The sequence below is a fragment of the Poecilia mexicana genome, unplaced genomic scaffold (genome assembly GCF_051168715.1).
Source record: "Poecilia mexicana isolate PSO_F unplaced genomic scaffold, ASM5116871v1 scaffold_8, whole genome shotgun sequence".
Taxonomy (NCBI): domain Eukaryota; kingdom Metazoa; phylum Chordata; class Actinopteri; order Cyprinodontiformes; family Poeciliidae; genus Poecilia; species Poecilia mexicana.
Genome location: NW_028263377.1, coordinates 24251401 through 24274977, shown reverse-complemented (window position 1 = coordinate 24274977; position 23577 = coordinate 24251401). Strand labels below are relative to the sequence as shown.

Genomic DNA, 23577 nt, shown 5'->3' with positions numbered 1-23577 from the left:
AGACCAGAAGTAACAGAAGAACCTCCAACACCTGATCCAACCACAACTTTTAAAAAGGTAAACACTTTTTCAAAACATTTTCACCAAAACAGAAGAAATAAATTATTGGATTCCTTTTAATGTGGATAAAATTACCTTTATCTTTCATATTTGTTTGCTTTTCAGGATGACCTGAGGATTTATTAGATGGATGTTGGGTCGTTTTTATGACGCAACTGAAGGAGAAAATTTAAATTATGTTTCCTAAGGGAATGTGCAACGATACCAACTGCATTTCCTTTACAAATGTGCAGGTTTTTTAACTAATATTCTTGCCCTCACAACATGCATTGCATTTATCTTAGATGTTGAAGAAGAATTTTACTTTGTTTTACTTGTTTTTCTGTTTAATGAATGTGATATTTACCAATGAGCAGCAACAGTTGAATCAAATGAGTCGCTTCTTTCTTCATATCTTTATTATTAAAAAACTATAATGTCTCTCACCATAGGTAATTCTTTGCCCTTTTTTGTTTGATTTTTGCTGGATAAAGTGTTGTAAGTCATTCCAGAATATTTTACTGTACATACATTGAAAATTAGATAGTTTCTAAATTAATGGCATTCCATTTCTTGGTGGCCATCAGAGTTAAAATCTCCTCCACCTATAATTTTACCTCCAGGAAAAAATAATATTGTATTGATCTTGGTTTTTACACTTGTTTGATTATTTAGCCATAAATATATATTATTATAAATAGTCTCTGATCAATATAAACTAGAATAATCCATTACTGTACAAATCTTCCTCTGAATTTCCCCTGCAGAACAGCGACCCCTGCTGGCTCCTTTTTGTACATATTCACTCTACCAGAATGTTGCATCTGTTTTTTCATGTGTTTTTGGGATAAAATAAATATAATCTCCTTTATTTTGACAAAAATGAAACATAACTTTTCTCTTTATTTCTAATAACTTGGCATTAATATAAAGAATAGAAATGGACATTAGTTCACACTAAAACGATTTAATTTGAACTGTACTCAGGTAAAGAAAGACAATTATTGTGTTAAATTAAAAAAACACCAGTTGAGTTGAATTATTAACACATTATAAATGAGTTATGACTCATTATTTTGGTCGGCTCAATCGTGTATTTTTCTAGTTGCAGCCGAGATGAAAGTGTTTTGTAATTCTTTAGGAGTTGGATCTTCTTCTTCATTCTTTTTGTCTTGTTCACCTTTTTCACTTTTGGTTTGGAATTTCATCGGCGTGTTCGGGGAGGATATTCTTAATAAAAACTAATAAATAAAAAGGAACATATATAGACACATACAGTCATCTCCGATTCAGTGTCAGTGGATACTAGCTGCCACCAGGTGGCACTGTTGCTGCAAGTATCCAAACACATTCCTCTAAGAAGAAAAAATGAGATTTCACGGAGATCTTTTGATGAAATTGAATAAGATAAATTCAAATTCAAAAATACTTAATTGATTCCAAAGGGAAATTAAATGTTGTAACTCATTAATTCAGATTCTTCAAAGTTATTGTCGATGCTGAAGGAAATATTGTTGGAAGGAAATGTCTCCTGCAGCAGTCTGTATTACAGCACATCTGAAAGCCTCTGACTGAAGACACTCTATTTTCCTGAGTCTCATGAAGAGGACGGTCAGGGTTGTCCATAACTTTCTTTGTTTTATGAAGAACCAGTCTTTTCATCATCATCTCCAGAAGTTCAACAAGAATTTTGTTTCATTATTTCATCCATTTTATGTTTCTGTCATTTCTTTCATGATTTCTGTTCAGAAATCTGCCAACCACATGTTTTTGTGATTTTACTTTGCTTTCTATTGATAAAACATTTACTGAGTTGTTTTATTTCTTATTTAGTACACCGGCCAGGGCCGGCCCTAGGCACAAGCAAACTAAGCAGCCGCTCAGGGCCCCAAGGCAACTAAGGGGCCCCCTCAGTGGAGCTGATTTGTATTTATTTATTGTTTTTACAATTTCTATGTCATTATAATATGAAAAACACATAATTTCTCTGTGAAGATATTTGTTTTTACAATAATATATATTTGATAATGTATGTAGAAATTATTATTTTATCAATAAAAAGGAAAAAATAAATAAATTGCTCTTGGGGGGAATCCGGGCGCTGTCAATTATAAAATTAATCATATTGTATTTCAAAGATTGTTTTTAGCAGTAAAAATTTAATGTTCCCAAATCCTAGATCATAAAACACACATCCGTATTTGCCCTGAACCCCCCTATGTGCGTTAAATGGTTTGTTCCTGCTTCAGAGTGACGCTGGCGGCAGCAGACAGTGGAAGATGAGAACGACTGTGGCAGTTACTAAGCTAAGAAAAGTTATAAAATCAGGTTTTCAAAAAAATAAAGAGAGAAAGAGAGAGAGGCAAGAGTGTTAATTTATAACCCAGTTTTTCTCCAAGAGAGGTGGGTTGACTGTGTGAGATTATCAACCATTTAGCATAGTTAGCTTAGCTACAGACTACCGTTTGGTTCCTTTTAACCCTAACCATAACCCTAAGAAAGAAAGAAAGAAAGAAAGAAAGAAAGAAAGAAAGAAAGAAAGAAAGAAAGAAAGATTTTTTGTTATTTTTAACAACACATTTATTTTTCAATAAAAATACATTTCAGCATTGATTACTTTTCACATAAACATTGAATTAAAAACTAGCTTTCTTTCCTGAACATTCCAATTCTGTATCTCCCACATCAATTTCGGTTTGAGAACCAACAAAACTTTCAGAAACTTTTCTTTTTTTAGACATTTCAAAACCCCCTTCTTCTGGTGTTTGACTGCATCCCTCCACCACTGTGTCTTCAGCATTTGTTTTTCTCTGAAGAGGCATTAGTAAACTTTGACTTTGTTCTTCTACACTGTCATCTTCTTGAAAGAAAGAAAGAAAGAAAGAAAGAAAGAAAGAAAGAAAGAAAGAAAGAAAGAAAGAAAGAAAGAAAGAAAGAAAGAAAGAAAGAAAGAAAGAAAGAAAGAAAGAATCCTGTCTTACACCACTTTTCCACCAACTGATGTATTGCGCGCTTTGCTGGGACACCAGCAGCAGGAAACTTTGTGGAAAAAATGTCCCGTGTTTCCTTAATGGAGCCCGTGAGAACGTACGCCTCCACTTTCACTATATTCACAATAAATTCGGTTGAAGGGTTGGGCTGACAAGATGCTACAGGAAGGATTCACTCGGCACGCTACTCGGAACAGGAAGGCGGGCTACTTTTTCGTGGGCCAACCTGTATTTTGCATAAATAGCATTACTTCACATGATCAAGTTTTTCACCTTCAGTTCTGTGTCAACTCCATCAGACGGACTTTTTGTTGTTTTTTGTTTTAAATAATATTAAAACAAGACTCTTCTGATGTTATTATAATAATCATCAAGACTCTCAAATTAATCTCCATCTATTGGTTAAAGTTCTGAGCCAGGAAACCCTTCAGCATGACAACAGAGATATTTTACACTGAGCTGCTCTCATTTTCACTCATCGTATAAAATCCTGATATTAGAAACTGAGGGAAACTTCTGTTTTACTTTGAGAAAGGACAAGATAATTAGAGATAATGAGTAAAATACTCATCTGACTTTCTGACTTGGATTTCAACAGTTTTCTAAAACTTTTTGGTCCATTAATATATTTAGTTGGAAGTGGTTTATTCAGGATCCCTGATCTCTACTTGTTGCAACATGATGAATGTTCCCACAATCCCCACTGACAGCAGTGCATTCCAGTTATGTCTGAACCTGAAAACAAGTCACTTTTGCTTTTGATATCATGTCGTTAGACTGACTCTACGCTTCTGAACCCCTGAGGCAAAGTTCCCTTGTTTTTCTTTTTCCTTGAACGACGCTTGTGAATTAATAAAAATGTCACTTGGACTCTTGAGGCAGAGCAGGACTTCTCCTAAACAGACTTCTCCTCAGTAGCCAACTCTAGGGCTGTAGTGATACAACAATCTCACGACACGATACGATACACGATATTCTGCTCACGATACGATATATATTGCAATATTCAGCAAATGATACAATTCAATACACTTTTGCAATTTTCTGAAAGATTTTAGAGGGACAGAGTGATTTTGGTGACATTTTGTGACTGTTGGATTGAATTAATTTAACTGAAAACTGATTAAAAGCATCAACTACACAATACCTGGCTGTGGTGGGACATGGACACCAATGTTGTGGTCAAGACCACCTAACCCGAGACCAAGACAAGACCAAGACTTTTAGGGTCCGAGACCAAGTCAAGACCAAGACCAGCGCCCCACGCTACATGACACAATAAAATGTGAAATATGATCAAAATTGCTTCTCAAACTGATCTGAAAGATCCGTATTCCCATAAAAAGACCTAGATATTAAATACTTGATCAATTTTACCAATATTAAAAGCAGAACAAACTTTTTTTTCGGCTTTGCTTCCATCTCTGTGCTACAATCCGCGGTGGTCTGGTGCCATCCCTAAAAAGATAATGCCCTGGCCATTTGCCTATATTGCTCATGTCAGAAACCACCACTCTCTGTACCATTTAACATAGCAATTGAGGCAATGCCCAGATGGCAAATAACGCTCAACTATGAACACTGACCAAGGAGCAACAAGCAAGAAGTAACCATGCACAAGGTGCTCATCGTGACTGTTCTCACCCTCTCTCCCGCTACATGAAACCCGATAGTCTGACACCATGGCACACATTACAGCTGCCACTTTGAACGAAAACAATCAAAGAGCAATGTGCATGCTCTGCGTGCTCTTTCATTCTTGTGTTTTATTTATTTGTTAATTAAAAAAATATCAATGTACATAATTAAATAAAATAATGATAGGTACTGCAGTGTATGCAGAGCATTACAAGAACAAAGAAGAGTGTTCTGTCAGGTCAGCGTACACTGTCAGATCGTCATACGCTTGGAACGAACTCACGGCTATATCTGTCAGACACGTCATTATCATATCATTTTATTTATTTAGCAACATAGAATCATAACATAGATCAGTGGTTCCCAAACTTTTTCTTCTGCGCCCCCCCAGTGGTTTCCAAACATTTTCTGCACCCCCCCTATGGATTACAAATGGCCGTCTGGTTGAAACGATGCATGTGACCTGGGGGGGTAGGGGGGGTCAACTTTTTGGGGGGCAAAATGAATGTACGTAGCTGAAAATAGACACCAACATCTACAAGGTACTTGTTAAGCTTAAGGTGCTGTATTGATATTAGCTAGTCATCTTTTAGCTAACATTACCTGCATCCAACAGCTTTACTCAACTCAGTCGGTTAGTTTGGAGGGAAAAACTGTGAAAAGATCTTTGCGTTTTGCTGGTTTGCTGCCTTGATTCTAACACAAACCTACGTAGCTCCGCCCAGCAGCAGCAGGTCTCCTTCACAGGTGTAAACCCAGCGCGAGTGTCTAGCGTTCATGTTGCGTTTAAAGGCGGCTCGGAAAAACAGGTTACAACATGTTAACAACGGATTAAACAGTTTTAACTGCTGATAAAAGTGACAGAGGACACAAATATGGGAAGTGTGGAAGCCTCTACAGTATCAAATTAACATAGGAATAACAGAGTTGGCCATTCTAAGGTAAAAACCCAGCGCATACAGTGTTCATGTTTTTTTTTTTTTTTTATCCAGACAGCTTCCCGCGCCCCCCCTGCAATGACACGGTGGGGAGGGGAGAAACAGAAACACTTTATTGGTTGGATTTTAATCGGTGCGTTTTGCATCCAATGAAAACAAAGATGTTAACAAATAAAGTGGACAGTACGCTGTACGTTTAGTGATATTTTAACAGTTGTGGTCTCGACTGGTCTTGAAATAAAATGGCGAGTCCTCAGAGCCCAAGACCGAGACGAGACCAAGACCATCAAAAAATGGTCTCGAGACCATTGGTGAGAAAACATGTTTCTTTTAATTAAAACAGTACAAACTGTAGCTTACATGCATATGTAAAGTAAATACAGTGCACCAAGTACCCTGCTCTGAATAGTTTGATACCTTTTTAACCCTGACACTTAACATCTGAAGGAATCACTCTAAGCCTGATGACCTAATCACTCTCCTGGTGAAGCAAGCAGTGAGTGAGCAAGGGGACAGTTGGATGTTACGATACTTGCTGATGAATATTGATTTTTTTTCTGGAAAGAAAATATCAATATATATCGCAAAATCGATATTATTACATAGCCCTAGCCAACTCTCACATTTCCTGACTCTGACAAAACTGTTCAAATGAGAGCAGTATTGTTTAATCACTGACTGCATGCCACAACTAACTAACTAACTAACTAACTAACTAACTAACTAACTAACTAACTAACTAACTAACTAACTAACTAACTAACTAACTAACCCTTCTGGTTCCTTCCTCAGATCATAACACACGTGTGTTTCTCTGTAAAAAGAAAAAACAGACAGAAACTTGGCTTCACTAAGGTGTTCTCTGTAGCAGCTGAAAATGTTTTGTTCTTTTGGAAACTGTTTCACATTTGTGCTGCACAAAATTCACCAAACACTCAACCAATCAAAATTTGGCTTTTCTTTTTGACAACTCAAATATGTTTTTTTAACTAAAGAGGGGAAAAAAAAGGTTGCAGTTAAAATAAAATTAAATGAGATCCAAGTCCAAAGCTGATTTAATCTAATTTGAGAACCTTGATCTGATCTGCACCTACTGTGGAAGAAACCTGAAAAAATCCAACATTTCTAACAACTAACCTAATAGAATATAGCATGATAAAATACTGTTAGCTTCAGTCACAGCTTCTCTCTGTCCCATCAGGCTATGACAGCTGATAAACCTGATCACCCACTCCAACCGTTGGGTCTTGGTGAAAGACAGCCATCATCCCTGCTGGAGGATCAGGAGCTCTTGACCTCTCACACAGCTCTGAAGGTCAAAGGACACGCCTCCTGGATCCACACCATCACTGCAAGCAGTGCTTGTTGCACAGCCAACACTCATTTCTTAACATTTAATTAATTTATCTTATCTTATCTTATCTTATCTGTTGCTTGTTCTGACCTTTTCTGTCAGTCACTGCTCTGATCATTTACAGTAACACATGTTTCAGTATTTTATAAAAGTGACTGAAGTCAAAGTTTCTTCATGTAAAAGCAGGAAAGATATTAGGGAACCAAGCTGGTGGTTCATGTTTGAGAGTTTATGCGATAAGGCAGAGAGTTTTTTCTCTCAGGTGGGGCTTCCTGGTTTATTCACCAGTTGAAACACGTCCAGTAGGAGAGTTTTATCTTATCGTTGAAAAACCTGTCTACAGGACTGCTATTATCGCTCATATCTGTGAAGAGACAACGAAAGGATGAGGCTTTCTGTTTCTGTAAAATGAAAGTAATTAATTTTTACTGCAGCACCCACACATATCATATCATGTTTGAATTAGGATGAAAATACATTTGAAAACAACACTAATAATAAAAAAAAATCTACTAATTCAGGGTTTTCTCTTTAAAGCCAAGGTAACTTAAATCTTTTAATTCATTCTGAATCTTTAGTTTCATTCTGAATGTTCAGATAACTAAAACCACAAACTAAAGATGTTATGATGTTTATTCCAGTTTCTGCACCTGAACACTATTGTGATGTTTCACTTTGATACTTTGACAATTTAAAGCCAAAAGTTTCATTTAACCTTTCTGATTTGTATTACCATTTCATGTATGAAGTTTGAAGTCATTGTGTAATTATTTCATAATAATCATTTTTTTCAACATTTTTTCAGAACCGGTCCATCAGCATAGAAAAGGAATTGTAGCTTTTATTTTACCTGCTTGAAGCTGAAAAGAATTAAATTAGTCTTTTATTCTGTTGACAGGAATTTTATCTGTAAACCTTTCACTTTCTGTTGTAAAAAGAGCAAAGATGGAGGAAGAAAAAATATCTAAACAGCTTCAACAATAATTGTCAACATGTTTATGCTGATGAAACTTGATGGAAGCTTTAATATGAGCACAGTTGAACTCGTACCAATCTGGCACTTTAAGGTCTGTAAGGTGATAACCAGACTGAACTCTGAGAAGAACCTGGACTGAATGTGATGTTAACACCTCTTCACTGGAGTCCAACACATTTACTACATGAAGGTAAATGTGAACACTGGCAATGTTCAGATAATGTTCCTGTTCAGTCAAGTTTCCAAAAATCAATAATTATTTTAGGAAGAAACATAAAACTAATCATATTAAAAATGTAGATGAAAATCACAATACACTTTAATATTTGTTGTCTTGAATAATTCTTTTGCCACAAAGACATCAGATCTGTTTCAATCTGTTCTGACATTTAACAGGTTAGATTATAATGAATGTATCGTAATAATGATGTCATTGAGTCCCTTATTGTATTGCTACAGGTTCATGTTTTAAATAATTTCTAAATGGTTTCTGGACTCAATCAGAACCACTGATCTGTTATTCTGTCTTGATGGAGATGGTTACTGTGATGAATTTATTATGATTCATTTTATGTGTTTGAAGTATATTTCTTTATTGAGGGACGATGGCGAAGAAGGTGGCAGGACTTTGTCCCACAATAGGTGGGTTGCTGGTTCAATTTGCCTCTGTTGTACCTCTGTCAAGCTGACTGTGGCTAGTAAGCAGCGTTTGCTCAGTGTGTGAATGAACGAATGACTGAATGCAGTGTGAAGCACTTTGGAGTCATCTGGACTTTATAAAGGTGATACAAGTACAAGCTAAATATCATCTTTCATAGAAATAATAAATTAGAGCTCTGACTTATTATTTCACAGATATATAAGGAATATAGTTTTATAAATATGTTGTAAAACAAAATACCTTAAGACTAGCACGGTTTTGCTTTTTCATCACAGATCTCATAATCAGTGTTTTGGGTCATTGTTTCTTTGTAGAAAAGCTATGAATGTATTTATTGATGTTTCATTACAGAAATATATTTTCAAAATATCCAAGGTTGTTTCTCTTAGTTTCTCACAAGTTTAAATTAGTTTTGATTGAAAGTATTTTCTTCATTTCTGTGTATGATGAGCCTGAAGCTCTCATTCTGTTTAATTGTTTCCACTTTAATGTCTAGTTATGACTCAGTCCGCTCTTTATTTGGGGTGTTGGTCAGAACACATCAGTCATCAGGGAGAATATACGTTTTTAAGATAAACAGGATTAATGACGTAACAATAAGGCTGGGTTTCCCAGCTTCTTCCCGAAGCAGGAAGTTTAGGAAGATTTTCTTCTCTGATCTTCAACGCGGAACATCTTCACGGTCAGTTTGATTTCATGTTTGCACATTTAAAGAGTTTTAAAAATTCACAAAATAAAGGAAAGCTTAGCTGATGTTAGAAGAAAGTTTTAGCAGCAATATTAATACGATTCTTCATGTTTCTGTTGAGGTTTGTTTCGCTCTTTTCTCCCAGTTCTTTTCTGCGCTTTTATTGCATCAAACATTTTTATATTAACAGCAATTATCTAAACTCCGTGGAGGTTTTTCTGGCTGAACAGATTGAATAAATTAAACTCTGCGAGTTTTTTTACCCTGTGCGCGGTCCGGCGGTCAGATTTTCCTACCGTAGCACCGGGGGGGGTCTGAGGGGGCTTGAACACGTCCCTTTTATCCTTGATGCCCCTAGTGCCCTTTTCCCCCCAAATTTCTTTTTACACTTTTTCTTCTTTTACGTTTTTTAATCTGTGTGTCAGGAGGCCTGCTTGTGCCCCTCAGCAATCATACGTGCCTAAATATAATAATTTAGCTAAATGAACTAGTCTCAGTCTAATAATGACTCTCAGAGCCTCCATGTTGTTCAGACACCATGGTGAGGAGGAGGAGGAGGGGATCTGAACCTCTAACTATCAAATTATGGGCAAGAATATTTTTCATACGCTGGTTTGTGAATAAAAACGTAGGTCTGATGTTGACGTTAGAAAAACAGTATTTATCCTCGCAATAGCAGGAAAAAACCCGCCTCGCCCCTAAACACAGAAATGCTTCGGCTGCAGAGAAACTCCTGACTTTAACTTCATCAGGCTGCTAAAAGCCCGGTTCTACAGGCGGTCCGAGTCGGTCCCACCGACAGATAGAAAGAATATCTTTATATTAGAAACGGTACTGAGACTGTCACCGTGTCGCGACGCAGCTCAAAGCCCGGTACAACCACCCGGTACCACCACCCGGTACCACCACCTGGTACCACCCGGTACCACCTGCTCTCTGTTCGCTCTGCTTCTCCTTAACGTTCCTACCAGGCGGGTTAAAGGCGCTGCTGACGGGATCTGGGCTGGAGGTTCACGGCTGTGAATAGAAGTTACTGCAGAACCTCAAGTGATACAGGAAGATTCGGCCCATTTAGAGTTCACAAAACAAACATCAGAGAAAATACTGTAGCAATAATTCGGACAGCAGCTTAAAGCCAAACATGCCACAATTAAATGAATCAAAATGTCCCCAAAGCATCGGCGGACTGACACAGGGCTACCGGGGGATTCCAGGTAGATTCCAGGTAGATTCCAGGTAGATTCAGAAAAGCGCATCGCAGCGCCTGTTCATGCAGGGCCGGCCCAAGGTAATATGGGGCCTTAGACAGAACCCACTGCCCCCTGAAACCCTTCCTACAAATAAACTCAGCATCACTAACAGTGTTTGTAGATAAGGTGAAGTCTGTGAGACGGAGACCAGGTTTATTCCCCGAGCTTAAAATTAATCACTGATTATTGGTTATTATTTCCTGTGATGTATTTGTGAACAAACCAGCTCAGACACAAAGATTATACCATATTATAGCAATGATAACACACTATCAAGATGATTCTTTAAACTTTACAAAGTAAACTTCCTAATTAAATCCTAAATGTACAATTTTTTTCTCTGCTGAATGCATTAAATAAAATTTAATAACATTGTCATTCTCTATAAATGAATGCGACAGATTTAGATCTATGGTCTGTGTTACAATTAAACCATTTCTAGGGGCCCCTGAATGTCTGAATGGCCCCTACCAGCAGCTACTGAGTTTTCTTTGTCTTGATATTGTCATGTTGAGATTAATTTGTTAAACCCACATGCGCAGAACACACTCTGGAGACGGGTAGAGGTTATGGTGATTTATTAAATACAGTGCTAACAGGTATGTACAAGGAGGTCCGGAACTGGTGCTCGTCTGCGTGGTTCTGGATGCAGGTAAGAGGGGTTCAGAGATCGTGGGAATTGCAGTCCAGCCAGAGACCTACTTGCTGGTGAGCTCGTCTGAGCACGGAGAGGTGAACCGCTAGGATCCGGAGCTGCAGGCTGGAACGAGGGCGTGAGTTTTTCTAGAGGGCGGACAGGTGAGTGGAGGGAGATCTCAGACAAGGTGCCGGAAGGGATCCGCTTGACCAGGGATCTGCCACCGACAGAAACTGAGGGCTGGTCTCAGGGACGTGGCCACCAACGGGTAGACTCCGCGGGGTCTCGAGGATCTTAGGTAATCTGCCCAGGTTCGTAGAAGTTTGAAGAAACTCTGGGCTTCACGGAACGACGCCTAGGAAAGGCAGCACAAAAGGAGGTTACTCGGAGAACGGGTTGGTCGGAGGTGAGCTACAATGATGTTACCATCACAGGCTAACACTCTGGTACTGGAGCGTCGGCGGCTCCGTCCTGATAAACCCCTCCAAACAATGGTAAGTAGCAGCAGGTGTGCAGCTCCAGGTCCACGCCCTCCACAAGGTCCCAGGATGCCCTGGTGGAGAAACTAGAGACTCCCCAACCAGCCTTCCCCAGATCCTAACAGATATCCCAGTCTTATCATTCTAGATCTCAGAGGAGCCAACACCAAACAATTATAGAGTTAACCCCTTTGAGCTTTTTGATCTAAAGCAGCCTGCAGCCAAGGTTAACCCTAACCTTAATGTCTAATAATAGATATTATTATGGCTTAATCAGTAAAAAGGCAGCAAATTTGCTTATTCAATACTTCATAACCAGCGACCTTTTCTCCTCTTTCTCCTCTGGTCTGTTTAACAGCTTCAGTCTCAGATCAGCTCAGCCTCCAGGACTGTCAGCAGCAGAAACAGAAACTTTAAACTTGTTGGGGAAAATATATTACATTTGCTTTGCATTGTCCCCATATGATGGCAATGATATAGTAGGATCCAGTTAAATTATTGATTAATATGGGTTGCTGCTATGTTGTTGTATGGTGTTTCTTATTCAATGTGCCCTTTTTTAACTTAATGCAGGGCCCCCGCCCCTCCAAAGGTCTCTGCACGGCCCTGTGTAGCACTGATAGATAGCTAAGTCTATCTGTCTGTTTTACTGCTATATTTTTAGTTTACATGTTTTATTTTGTCTTGTGCATATTTTTGTTATGACTCTTAATTTGAAAGGTTTATGTCGAATCCAGCATGTTCGCTGGGGCACCAGAAAGAAGATGCATATGGTATGAAAGCATTACTTTAGCAAGTGACTGTAAAAACTTTAAGTTTAAGAATTCATTTAATAACCTCATTTCTACCTCGAAAAGTATTTAGAGCCATTTTAGCCAAAACTAAATAAATAGATATAATAAATAAATGAGTAAAGTAGATGAATAAATGAGAAAACAAATAATTAAATGGGTAAAATAAAAAAATAAATGAGAAATTGGCACCTTTATTCCCATTTTGGCTTTATTTATTTCTACATAGATTCTACATAGATTTATTTCTGCCTGGCCCATTTTCATTTTCCTATTGTCCTTTTTCATTTATCCTTTTCCTATCATGGGGTGGAGGTGATAGTGGTGAGAACGAACGCTGATGACCCAGGTAGAGATGAAAAAATGATGGCTTCAATAAAAAATCCACAAAAACAAAAATCCAAACAAACAGGCAGCACAGGGAAGAACGGAAGGCAAAAAGGTCCACGACTGAACAGACTGGCACAGAGAACAATGACAGACGACGTTAGATGAGGACCCGACAAGAGACAAAGACAACAGGTGGACTTACATATGCAGGGAGGGTAATCAGGGAATGAGACACACCTGGGAAGCAATCAACGGGGAGGACAGGACAGGAACACATTTCCAATTTTTAGTTTTTATTTATTTGTTTTTCATTTTCCCATTTTCATTTATGTATTTTTCATTTATCCCTTTTCCTTTATCTATTTTTATTTAATCCCTTTTAATTGATCTATTTTTCATTTATCTTTCTGATTTATCACTTTTTCAATAATCAATTTATACCTTTTCTTTTATCCTTTTTTCATGTATTCTTTTCCAATTTTCCATTTATATTCTTTTTAAATTTTCCAGTTTCATTCATTCTTTTCATTTATTCTTTTTCAATTTTCATTTTTTTTTTATCAGTTTTCCCCCAAAACTGGGAAAAAAGGAGAATTAATAAATGCTAATGAGGAGGGGCACGTCATCAGGCTACAACTTCTCCGCTGTACTCTGCTAAAAGGAAGACGGCGACCTACCACTGGCTTATCAGTGAGCTGAAGCTCAGCAACTTTATTAGAAAATAAACTCATGACTATATTTTTCGAGTGGCCAGAACGTGAACAGCGGCTCTCATGGACTCAGAGCTTCGCCGTCGGGGCTTTTCATAGTTTGGACAAGTACACCTGCAGCAAACAGAAAGGGGTGGGGACGGACCACTGTCAGTCTCATACCTTATTTGGAAATCGGACCATTGCAATCCGGAAGTGAAGGGGCGCTGTTTCCTATACTTCCGTTTTTATTTTGAAATCTGTGATATATTTTCACCTTTAGGAAAGAGTTTCACTCTCAGAATGTATTTGAACTTCTCTCTTTTATTTACTTTAGCGCAGCTCACAGTTTTTTGCAAATTCTGTAGCTTTCGATGTACTTCTAAATCTGTTCCTCAGTCACATCTTTTCGGGCCTGCTACTGCCTCTAGTGGCATGGGGGTGGTAACACAACTAATGTAATTACATTACTAAATCAGAATGAGGGTTCTCCTCAAGTACCTTGGCTGTGCCTAGAACTGCACATTTCTGGACTGAGATGTCTGATGTTGTTCCTGGGATCTGTTTGAGCCACTGCTCCAGTTTGGGGGTGACTGCCCCGAGGGCCCCTATGACCACAGGCACCACTGTGGTCTTCACCTTCCAGGCCTTCTCCAGTTCCTCTCTGAGGCCCTGGTATTTCTCCAGTTTCTCCTTTTTCCTGATGTTGTAGTCACTTGGTATTGCTACATCCACCACAACGGCTTTCCTCTGTTGTTTATCCACCACCACAATGTCCGGTTGGTTCGCCATTACCATCTTGTCTGTCTGGATCTGGAAGTCCCACAGGATCTTAGCTCGGTCATTCTCCACCACCTTTGGGGGTGTCCCCCATTTTGACCTCGGGGCTTCCAGTCCATATTCTGCACAGATGATCCTGTACACTATGCCCGCCACTTGGTTATGTCGTTCCATGTACGCTTTCCCTGCCAGCATCTTGCACCCTGCTGTTATGTGCTGGACTGTCTCAGGGGCCTCCTTGCACAACCTACACCTTGGGTCTTGTATGGTATATATCACCCAACCACATTTGGCCAAGACCAAATGTGGTCGGGTCCGAGGCGAGACCATTAAAAATGGTCTCGAGACCAAGACCGATCTCAAGTACTACAACACTGTTGTGCTCTTGAGATTTATTATATGAAAGTTGTCTCATGGTTTTTGAGTAGGCAGCAATTACAGACAACAGGAGACAAAACTAATTAATTTGAAGTTCAGGTTTTTTATATTGCACCAATTTACGAGACGTTATCTCAAGGGAATTTACAAAACAAAAATAAATAAAATGTAATTTTTTTGTAGAAGAAAAGCAAAAAGTTGGTTGCAGGAGAGCAAGAATGTTTAAATGATGGCAGCATTACCTCAGCTGAAGCCAAACTTATGAAAAGGAAAAGCTCCTTACAAGTCCTGATCAAAACTAACAGAGATTCTTTGTCATAGGAATCATCACCTGTGCAGGTGGCCAGTGAGACATATGACTGATATTTACATATTAAAATAGTCTGATAATCACATTGTAATTTTTAAACACAGAAATGGAAAATAAAATGTAATCTACACCCACATGGTGGGGAGTATTGTCTCTGTAAATGAGCAGGAAATTTTCTCTATATCTAGAACTAGTGCTTGGTATTTTTATTGAGGTCATGAATGTTAAGGTTCACTTTAGGGTTTGTGCAGAAAGAGAAGGACAGTGAAAGACTCATCGTGTGGCTCGTTGTGCAAGTTTGATGCAGAAAGATTTTAAGTTTTCCTAGAAGCTAAAGTTGAGTAAATATAAAATGTAAATCTAAGTTTATATGTAGTTGTTTTTATGTAGACTGATAGAGGCTAGCGCCCTCTAGTGTCTATCTGTGCATGTTGCTGCCAGAGACCCAATCCTGCCAATTATTACCAAAGCCAAGAGGAAAACCCAAGACTATATCACAGAAAATGATTTAATTCCAGTTTTTTTATCTTTCTTTTTTACAGAATGGCATCAAAAACAGTTCAGATTATATTTGTGGCTCTCGGCGCCATCGGGCTGCTTGGGGTCATCATCTGCTGCGCCCTGCCTGAATGGTCTGTGGGACATCTTAGTGATACGGTAACCAAAAGGCATTTTATGATTCAAATTAGCATAATAATTATGATTAGTTAGCTTTAAAGGTTTTTTATTAATCAGCTACTTTTTTATGTGTTATTGCATAATTTAACCAGAATGTCTTTATAACAACTGTTATAAAAATGCTGTAGAAATGAAACATAATGTTGACTTTGCAGTTTTACGCCTCATCAGAAACTTACAGATTCCTGACATCATCTGGGCTTTTCTAAACTGTTTAAAGACTCAGTGAGATTAATTTATATAGACTTCTGGTTTGGAAGGGAGTTTAAAAATATTCTCAAAAAAATAAAATAAAAGAATAAAAATAAAAGGCATAATTTTGACATTCAGTAAAAAGAAATTAATTTGATTTTTCTATCTGATTTAATATCATACAGCATGTTTAATAAATTGTATGTAAATATCTGTTTCTCTGTGTTTGGGTGGATAGGAAGTTCATGTAGGTCTGTGGAAGACGTGTGGAAAGCACAGTACTGGACCGCAGGCGTGCGTAACGTATGATGGCTCCATGGTATCCTCTGAAATGCAGGCCTTCAGGGCCTTGACCATCATCAGCTGCATGCTGGGTATTCTCAGCCTCCTCCTCCTGCTCTTTGGTTCCGACTTCACCCCATGTGTTCAGAATGAAAACACCAAACCCAAAATGATCCTGGCAGCCGGAGTGGGCCTGATACTGGCCGGCCTGCTGGTGATCATCCCGGTCAGCTGGTTTTCAAATAATATGAGCAATGGACCAGAGGGACTGGTGGGAATGAAGCTGGGAGCGAGCATCTATATCGGCTTTATAGCTGGTTTGATGTTGATGCTGACTGGAGGTCTGCTCTGCTACTTAAGCAGATCCAGGGGCTGAGGAGGAACCACCAGCTTCTTCAGCAACAGAGTTTAAGCTAAAACATACAGAATGTAGAGGCTTGATGGAAGGAACTGGTGACCAACAGATGGGCAGACAAGGGATAAATTTAGGTAAAAACTGGGAAGATGATGTGAAATTATCATTTCTATACTTTTAACATTTGGTGTTTGACTTTTAACATAATTTTCCTGAATGCTGGAAAATTAGATTTCAGTGAACTTTTGATTCATTTTTTTTATTTGCATATTAAAACTGTTTTATGTTTATTTTCTTCATACTTTCTTAATTCCAGTTTAAAAACCAGTCAAGATAATTACTAACCAGATTTGCTTCAATTTCATGATGTTTCTCAGTTTTCTGCTTTACTTCCTATTGATAAAACATTTACTGTAACTATTTCTATTTTTGTACAATAATCACAACAGATCATCATCTTTGGTCAGATGTGATTGGAAAATAAATAAGATGAATCAAAAAATTCAATTTCATAGAATATGATTAGTTTTACAAAAATATAGAAAACATTACTTAAGTGAAAACTTCAGCTGATTGATTCTTCATCTCATATGCAAGAGAATATGTTTACAAAATTATGTGTTGTAATAAAGTTACCATCTGACTTTATTTTATCGTATATTTCAGCTTTTGCTTCTGTATGTTTCATTTTAAACAATAAATGAAAAGTTTTTTCTGATTTTTCATAACTTCATCTGTTCATGAGTTTTTCTTCCCTTTGTTAAACTTTAAGATTCACATATCTGAGTTTAAATAAAAAAGATCCTAAAATCTTCACAAACTGTTTATTCATTTCCAGCATTTTGGTCGTTTGGCTCAGATGCCAACAGTTTAATCTGCTGACATCAAACCACAGCAGATTTATGAAAGTTACAGAGTTTTGAACTTCCTCATTCAGTTTATAAGTGAAGCCAACGTTGCACCATTTCACATTCGAAGATCCACCTTAAGATCAGAAGTAACAGAAGAACCTCCAACACCTGATCCAACCACAACTTTTAAAAAGGTAAACACTTTTTCAAAACATTTTTACCAAAACAGAAGAAATAAATTATTGGATTCCTTTTAATGTGGATAAAATTACCTTTATCTTTCATATTTGTTTGCTTTTCAGGATGACCTGAGGATTTATTAGATGGATGTTGGGTCGTTTTTATGACGCAACTGAAGGAGAAAATTTAAATTATGTTTCCTAAGGGAATGTGCAACGATACCAACTGCATTTCCTTTACAAATGTGCAGGTTTTTTAACTAATATTCTTGCCCTCACAACATGCATTGTTGTGAGGGCAACAATGCCCTCACAACAATGTGAGGGCATTGTTGTGAATGTCTTCTTCTTAGACATTGAAGAAGAATTTTACTTTGTTTTACTTGTTTTTCTGTTTAATGAATGTGATATTTACCAATGAGCAGCAACAGTTGAATCAAATGAGTCGCTTCTTTCTTCATATCTTTATTATTAAAAAACTATGTCTCTCATCAAAGGTAATTCTTTGCCCTTTTTTGTTTGTTTTTTTGCTGGATAAAGTGTTGTAAGTCATCCCAGAATATTTTACTGTCCATACATTGAAAATTAGATAGTTTCTAAATTAATGGCATTCCATTTCTTGGTGGCCATCAGAGTTAAAATCTCCTCCACCTATAATTTTACTTCCAGGAAAAAATAATATTGTATTGATCTTGGTTTTTACACTTGTTTGATTATTTAGCCATAAATATATATTATTATAAATAGTCTCTGATCAATATAAACTAAAATAATCCATTACTGTACAAATCTTCCTCTGAATTTCCCCTGCAGAACAGCGACCCCTGCTGGCTCCTTTTTGTACATATTCACTCTACCAGAATGTTGCATCTGTTTTTTCATGAGTTTTTGGGATAAAATAAATATAATCTCCTTTATTTTGACAAAAATGAAACAAATTTTTCCTCTTTACTTTATTTATAATAACTTGGCATTAATATAAAGAATAGAAATGGACATTAGTTCACACTAAAACGATTTAATTTGAACTGTACTCAGGTAAAGAAAGACAATTATTGTGTTAAATAAAAAACACCAGTTGAGTTGAATTATTAACACATTATAAATGAGTTATGACTCATTATTTTGGTCGGCTCAATCGTGTATTTTTCTAGTTGCAGCCGAGATGAAAGTGTTTTGTAATTCTTTAGGAGTTGGATCTTCTTCTTCATTCTTTTTGTCTTGTTCACCTTTTTCACTTTTGGTTTGGAATTTCATCGGCGTGTTCGGGGAGGATATTCTTAATAAAAACTAATAAATAAAAAGGAACATATATAGACACATACAGTCATCTCCGATTCAGTGTCAGTGGATACTAGCTGCCACCAGGTGGCACTGTTGCTGCAAGTATCCAAACACATTCCTCTAAGAAGAAAAAATGAGATTTCACGGAGATCTTTTGATGAAATTGAATAAGATAAATTCAAATTCAAAAATACTTAATTGATTCCAAAGGGAAATTAAATGTTGTAACTCATTAATTCAGATTCTTCAAAGTTATTGTCGATGCTGAAGGAAATATTGTTGGAAGGAAATGTCTCCTGCAGCAGTCTGTATTACAGCACATCTGAAAGCCTCTGACTGAAGACACTCTATTTTCCTGAGTCTCATGAAGAGGACGGTCAGGGTTGTCCATAACTTTCTTTGTTTTATGAAGAACCAGTCTTTTCATCATCATCTCCAGAAGTTCAACAAGAATTTTGTTTCATTATTTCATCCATTTTATGTTTCTGTCATTTCTTTCATGATTTCTGTTCAGAAATCTGCCAACCACATGTTTTTGTGATTTTACTTTGCTTTCTATTGATAAAACATTTACTGAGTTGTTTTATTTCTTATTTAGTACACCGGCCAGGGCCGGCCCTAGGCACAAGCAAACTAAGCAGCCGCTCAGGGCCCCAAGGCAACTAAGGGGCCCCCTCAGTGGAGCTGATTTGTATTTATTTATTGTTTTTACAATTTCTATGTCATTATAATATGAAAAACACATAATTTCTCTGTGAAGATATTTGTTTTTACAATAATATATATTTGATAATGTATGTAGAAATTATTATTTTATCAATAAAAAGGAAAAAATAAATAAATTGCTCTTGGGGGGAATCCGGGCGCTGTCAATTATAAAATTAATCATATTGTATTTCAAAGATTGTTTTTAGCAGTAAAAATTTAATGTTCCCAAATCCTAGATCATAAAACACACATCCGTATTTGCCCTGAACCCCCCTATGTGCGTTAAATGGTTTGTTCCTGCTTCAGAGTGACGCTGGCGGCAGCAGACAGTGGAAGATGAGAACGACTGTGGCAGTTACTAAGCTAAGAAAAGTTATAAAATCAGGTTTTCAAAAAAATAAAGAGAGAAAGAGAGAGAGGCAAGAGTGTTAATTTATAACCCAGTTTTTCTCCAAGAGAGGTGGGTTGACTGTGTGAGATTATCAACCATTTAGCATAGTTAGCTTAGCTACAGACTACCGTTTGGTTCCTTTTAACCCTAACCATAACCCTAAGAAAGAAAGAAAGAAAGAAAGAAAGAAAGAAAGAAAGAAAGAAAGAAAGAAAGAAAGATTTTTTGTTATTTTTAACAACACATTTATTTTTCAATAAAAATACATTTCAGCATTGATTACTTTTCACATAAACATTGAATTAAAAACTAGCTTTCTTTCCTGAACATTCCAATTCTGTATCTCCCACATCAATTTCGGTTTGAGAACCAACAAAACTTTCAGAAACTTTTCTTTTTTTAGACATTTCAAAACCCCCTTCTTCTGGTGTTTGACTGCATCCCTCCACCACTGTGTCTTCAGCATTTGTTTTTCTCTGAAGAGGCATTAGTAAACTTTGACTTTGTTCTTCTACACTGTCATCTTCTTGAAAGAAAGAAAGAAAGAAAGAAAGAAAGAAAGAAAGAAAGAAAGAAAGAAAGAAAGAAAGAAAGAAAGAAAGAAAGAAAGAAAGAAAGAAAGAAAGAAAGAAAGAAAGAAAGAATCCTGTCTTACACCACTTTTCCACCAACTGATGTATTGCGCGCTTTGCTGGGACACCAGCAGCAGGAAACTTTGTGGAAAAAATGTCCCGTGTTTCCTTAATGGAGCCCGTGAGAACGTACGCCTCCACTTTCACTATATTCACAATAAATTCGGTTGAAGGGTTGGGCTGACAAGATGCTACAGGAAGGATTCACTCGGCACGCTACTCGGAACAGGAAGGCGGGCTACTTTTTCGTGGGCCAACCTGTATTTTGCATAAATAGCATTACTTCACATGATCAAGTTTTTCACCTTCAGTTCTGTGTCAACTCCATCAGACGGACTTTTTGTTGTTTTTTGTTTTAAATAATATTAAAACAAGACTCTTCTGATGTTATTATAATAATCATCAAGACTCTCAAATTAATCTCCATCTATTGGTTAAAGTTCTGAGCCAGGAAACCCTTCAGCATGACAACAGAGATATTTTACACTGAGCTGCTCTCATTTTCACTCATCGTATAAAATCCTGATATTAGAAACTGAGGGAAACTTCTGTTTTACTTTGAGAAAGGACAAGATAATTAGAGATAATGAGTAAAATACTCATCTGACTTTCTGACTTGGATTTCAACAGTTTTCTAAAACTTTTTGGTCCATTAATATATTTAGTTGGAAGTGGTTTATTCAGGATCCCTGATCTCTACTTGTTGCAACATGATGAATGTTCCCACAATCCCCACTGACAGCAGTGCATTCCAGTTATGTCTGAACCTGAAAACAAGTCACTTTTGCTTTTGATATCATGTCGTTAGACTGACTCTACGCTTCTGAACCCCTGAGGCAAAGTTCCCTTGTTTTTCTTTTTCCTTGAACGACGCTTGTGAATTAATAAAAATGTCACTTGGACTCTTGAGGCAGAGCAGGACTTCTCCTAAACAGACTTCTCCTCAGTAGCCAACTCTAGGGCTGTAGTGATACAACAATCTCACGACACGATACGATACACGATATTCTGCTCACGATACGATATATATTGCAATATTCAGCAAATGATACAATTCAATACACTTTTGCAATTTTCTGAAAGATTTTAGAGGGACAGAGTGATTTTGGTGACATTTTGTGACTGTTGGATTGAATTAATTTAACTGAAAACTGATTAAAAGCATCAACTACACAATACCTGGCTGTGGTGGGACATGGACACCAATGTTGTGGTCAAGACCACCTAACCCGAGACCAAGACAAGACCAAGACTTTTAGGGTCCGAGACCAAGTCAAGACCAAGACCAGCGCCCCACGCTACATGACACAATAAAATGTGAAATATGATCAAAATTGCTTCTCAAACTGATCTGAAAGATCCGTATTCCCATAAAAAGACCTAGATATTAAATACTTGATCAATTTTACCAATATTAAAAGCAGAACAAACTTTTTTTTCGGCTTTGCTTCCATCTCTGTGCTACAATCCGCGGTGGTCTGGTGCCATCCCTAAAAAGATAATGCCCTGGCCATTTGCCTATATTGCTCATGTCAGAAACCACCACTCTCTGTACCATTTAACATAGCAATTGAGGCAATGCCCAGATGGCAAATAACGCTCAACTATGAACACTGACCAAGGAGCAACAAGCAAGAAGTAACCATGCACAAGGTGCTCATCGTGACTGTTCTCACCCTCTCTCCCGCTACATGAAACCCGATAGTCTGACACCATGGCACACATTACAGCTGCCACTTTGAACGAAAACAATCAAAGAGCAATGTGCATGCTCTGCGTGCTCTTTCATTCTTGTGTTTTATTTATTTGTTAATTAAAAAAATATCAATGTACATAATTAAATAAAATAATGATAGGTACTGCAGTGTATGCAGAGCATTACAAGAACAAAGAAGAGTGTTCTGTCAGGTCAGCGTACACTGTCAGATCGTCATACGCTTGGAACGAACTCACGGCTATATCTGTCAGACACGTCATTATCATATCATTTTATTTATTTAGCAACATAGAATCATAACATAGATCAGTGGTTCCCAAACTTTTTCTTCTGCGCCCCCCCAGTGGTTTCCAAACATTTTCTGCACCCCCCCTATGGATTACAAATGGCCGTCTGGTTGAAACGATGCATGTGACCTGGGGGGGTAGGGGGGGTCAACTTTTTGGGGGGCAAAATGAATGTACGTAGCTGAAAATAGACACCAACATCTACAAGGTACTTGTTAAGCTTAAGGTGCTGTATTGATATTAGCTAGTCATCTTTTAGCTAACATTACCTGCATCCAACAGCTTTACTCAACTCAGTCGGTTAGTTTGGAGGGAAAAACTGTGAAAAGATCTTTGCGTTTTGCTGGTTTGCTGCCTTGATTCTAACACAAACCTACGTAGCTCCGCCCAGCAGCAGCAGGTCTCCTTCACAGGTGTAAACCCAGCGCGAGTGTCTAGCGTTCATGTTGCGTTTAAAGGCGGCTCGGAAAAACAGGTTACAACATGTTAACAACGGATTAAACAGTTTTAACTGCTGATAAAAGTGACAGAGGACACAAATATGGGAAGTGTGGAAGCCTCTACAGTATCAAATTAACATAGGAATAACAGAGTTGGCCATTCTAAGGTAAAAACCCAGCGCATACAGTGTTCATGTTTTTTTTTTTTTTTTATCCAGACAGCTTCCCGCGCCCCCCCTGCAATGACACGGTGGGGAGGGGAGAAACAGAAACACTTTATTGGTTGGATTTTAATCGGTGCGTTTTGCATCCAATGAAAACAAAGATGTTAACAAATAAAGTGGACAGTACGCTGTACGTTTAGTGATATTTTAACAGTTGTGGTCTCGACTGGTCTTGAAATAAAATGGCGAGTCCTCAGAGCCCAAGACCGAGACGAGACCAAGACCATCAAAAAATGGTCTCGAGACCATTGGTGAGAAAACATGTTTCTTTTAATTAAAACAGTACAAACTGTAGCTTACATGCATATGTAAAGTAAATACAGTGCACCAAGTACCCTGCTCTGAATAGTTTGATACCTTTTTAACCCTGACACTTAACATCTGAAGGAATCACTCTAAGCCTGATGACCTAATCACTCTCCTGGTGAA

At 37.6% G+C, this 23577-nt stretch overlaps 1 protein-coding gene across 1 annotated transcript; it reads left to right on the top strand.

Moving 5' to 3' along the window:
• The first annotated feature begins 9206 nt into the window (after positions 1–9206).
• LOC148158111 (claudin-4-like) lies at positions 9207–17163 on the top strand. The gene is made up of 3 exons (XM_088007756.1): positions 9207–9278; positions 15471–15585; positions 16037–17163. Exons 2-3 carry the CDS (start codon positions 15472–15474, stop codon positions 16454–16456), a joined length of 534 nt encoding a protein of 177 aa, XP_087863882.1. The 5' UTR covers positions 9207–9278; position 15471; the 3' UTR covers positions 16457–17163.
• Positions 17164–23577: the final 6414 nt, after the last annotated feature.

Excerpts from the sequence above, each read along its gene's own strand:
- LOC148158111 (XM_088007756.1), top strand. The coding sequence starts at position 15,472 with ATGGCATCAAAAACAGTTCAGATTATATTTGTGGCTCTCGGCGCCATC. Across the intron at positions 15,586-16,036 it reads TGGGACATCTTAGTGATACG|GAAGTTCATGTAGGTCTGTG; the intron begins GTAACCAAAAGG and ends TTGGGTGGATAG.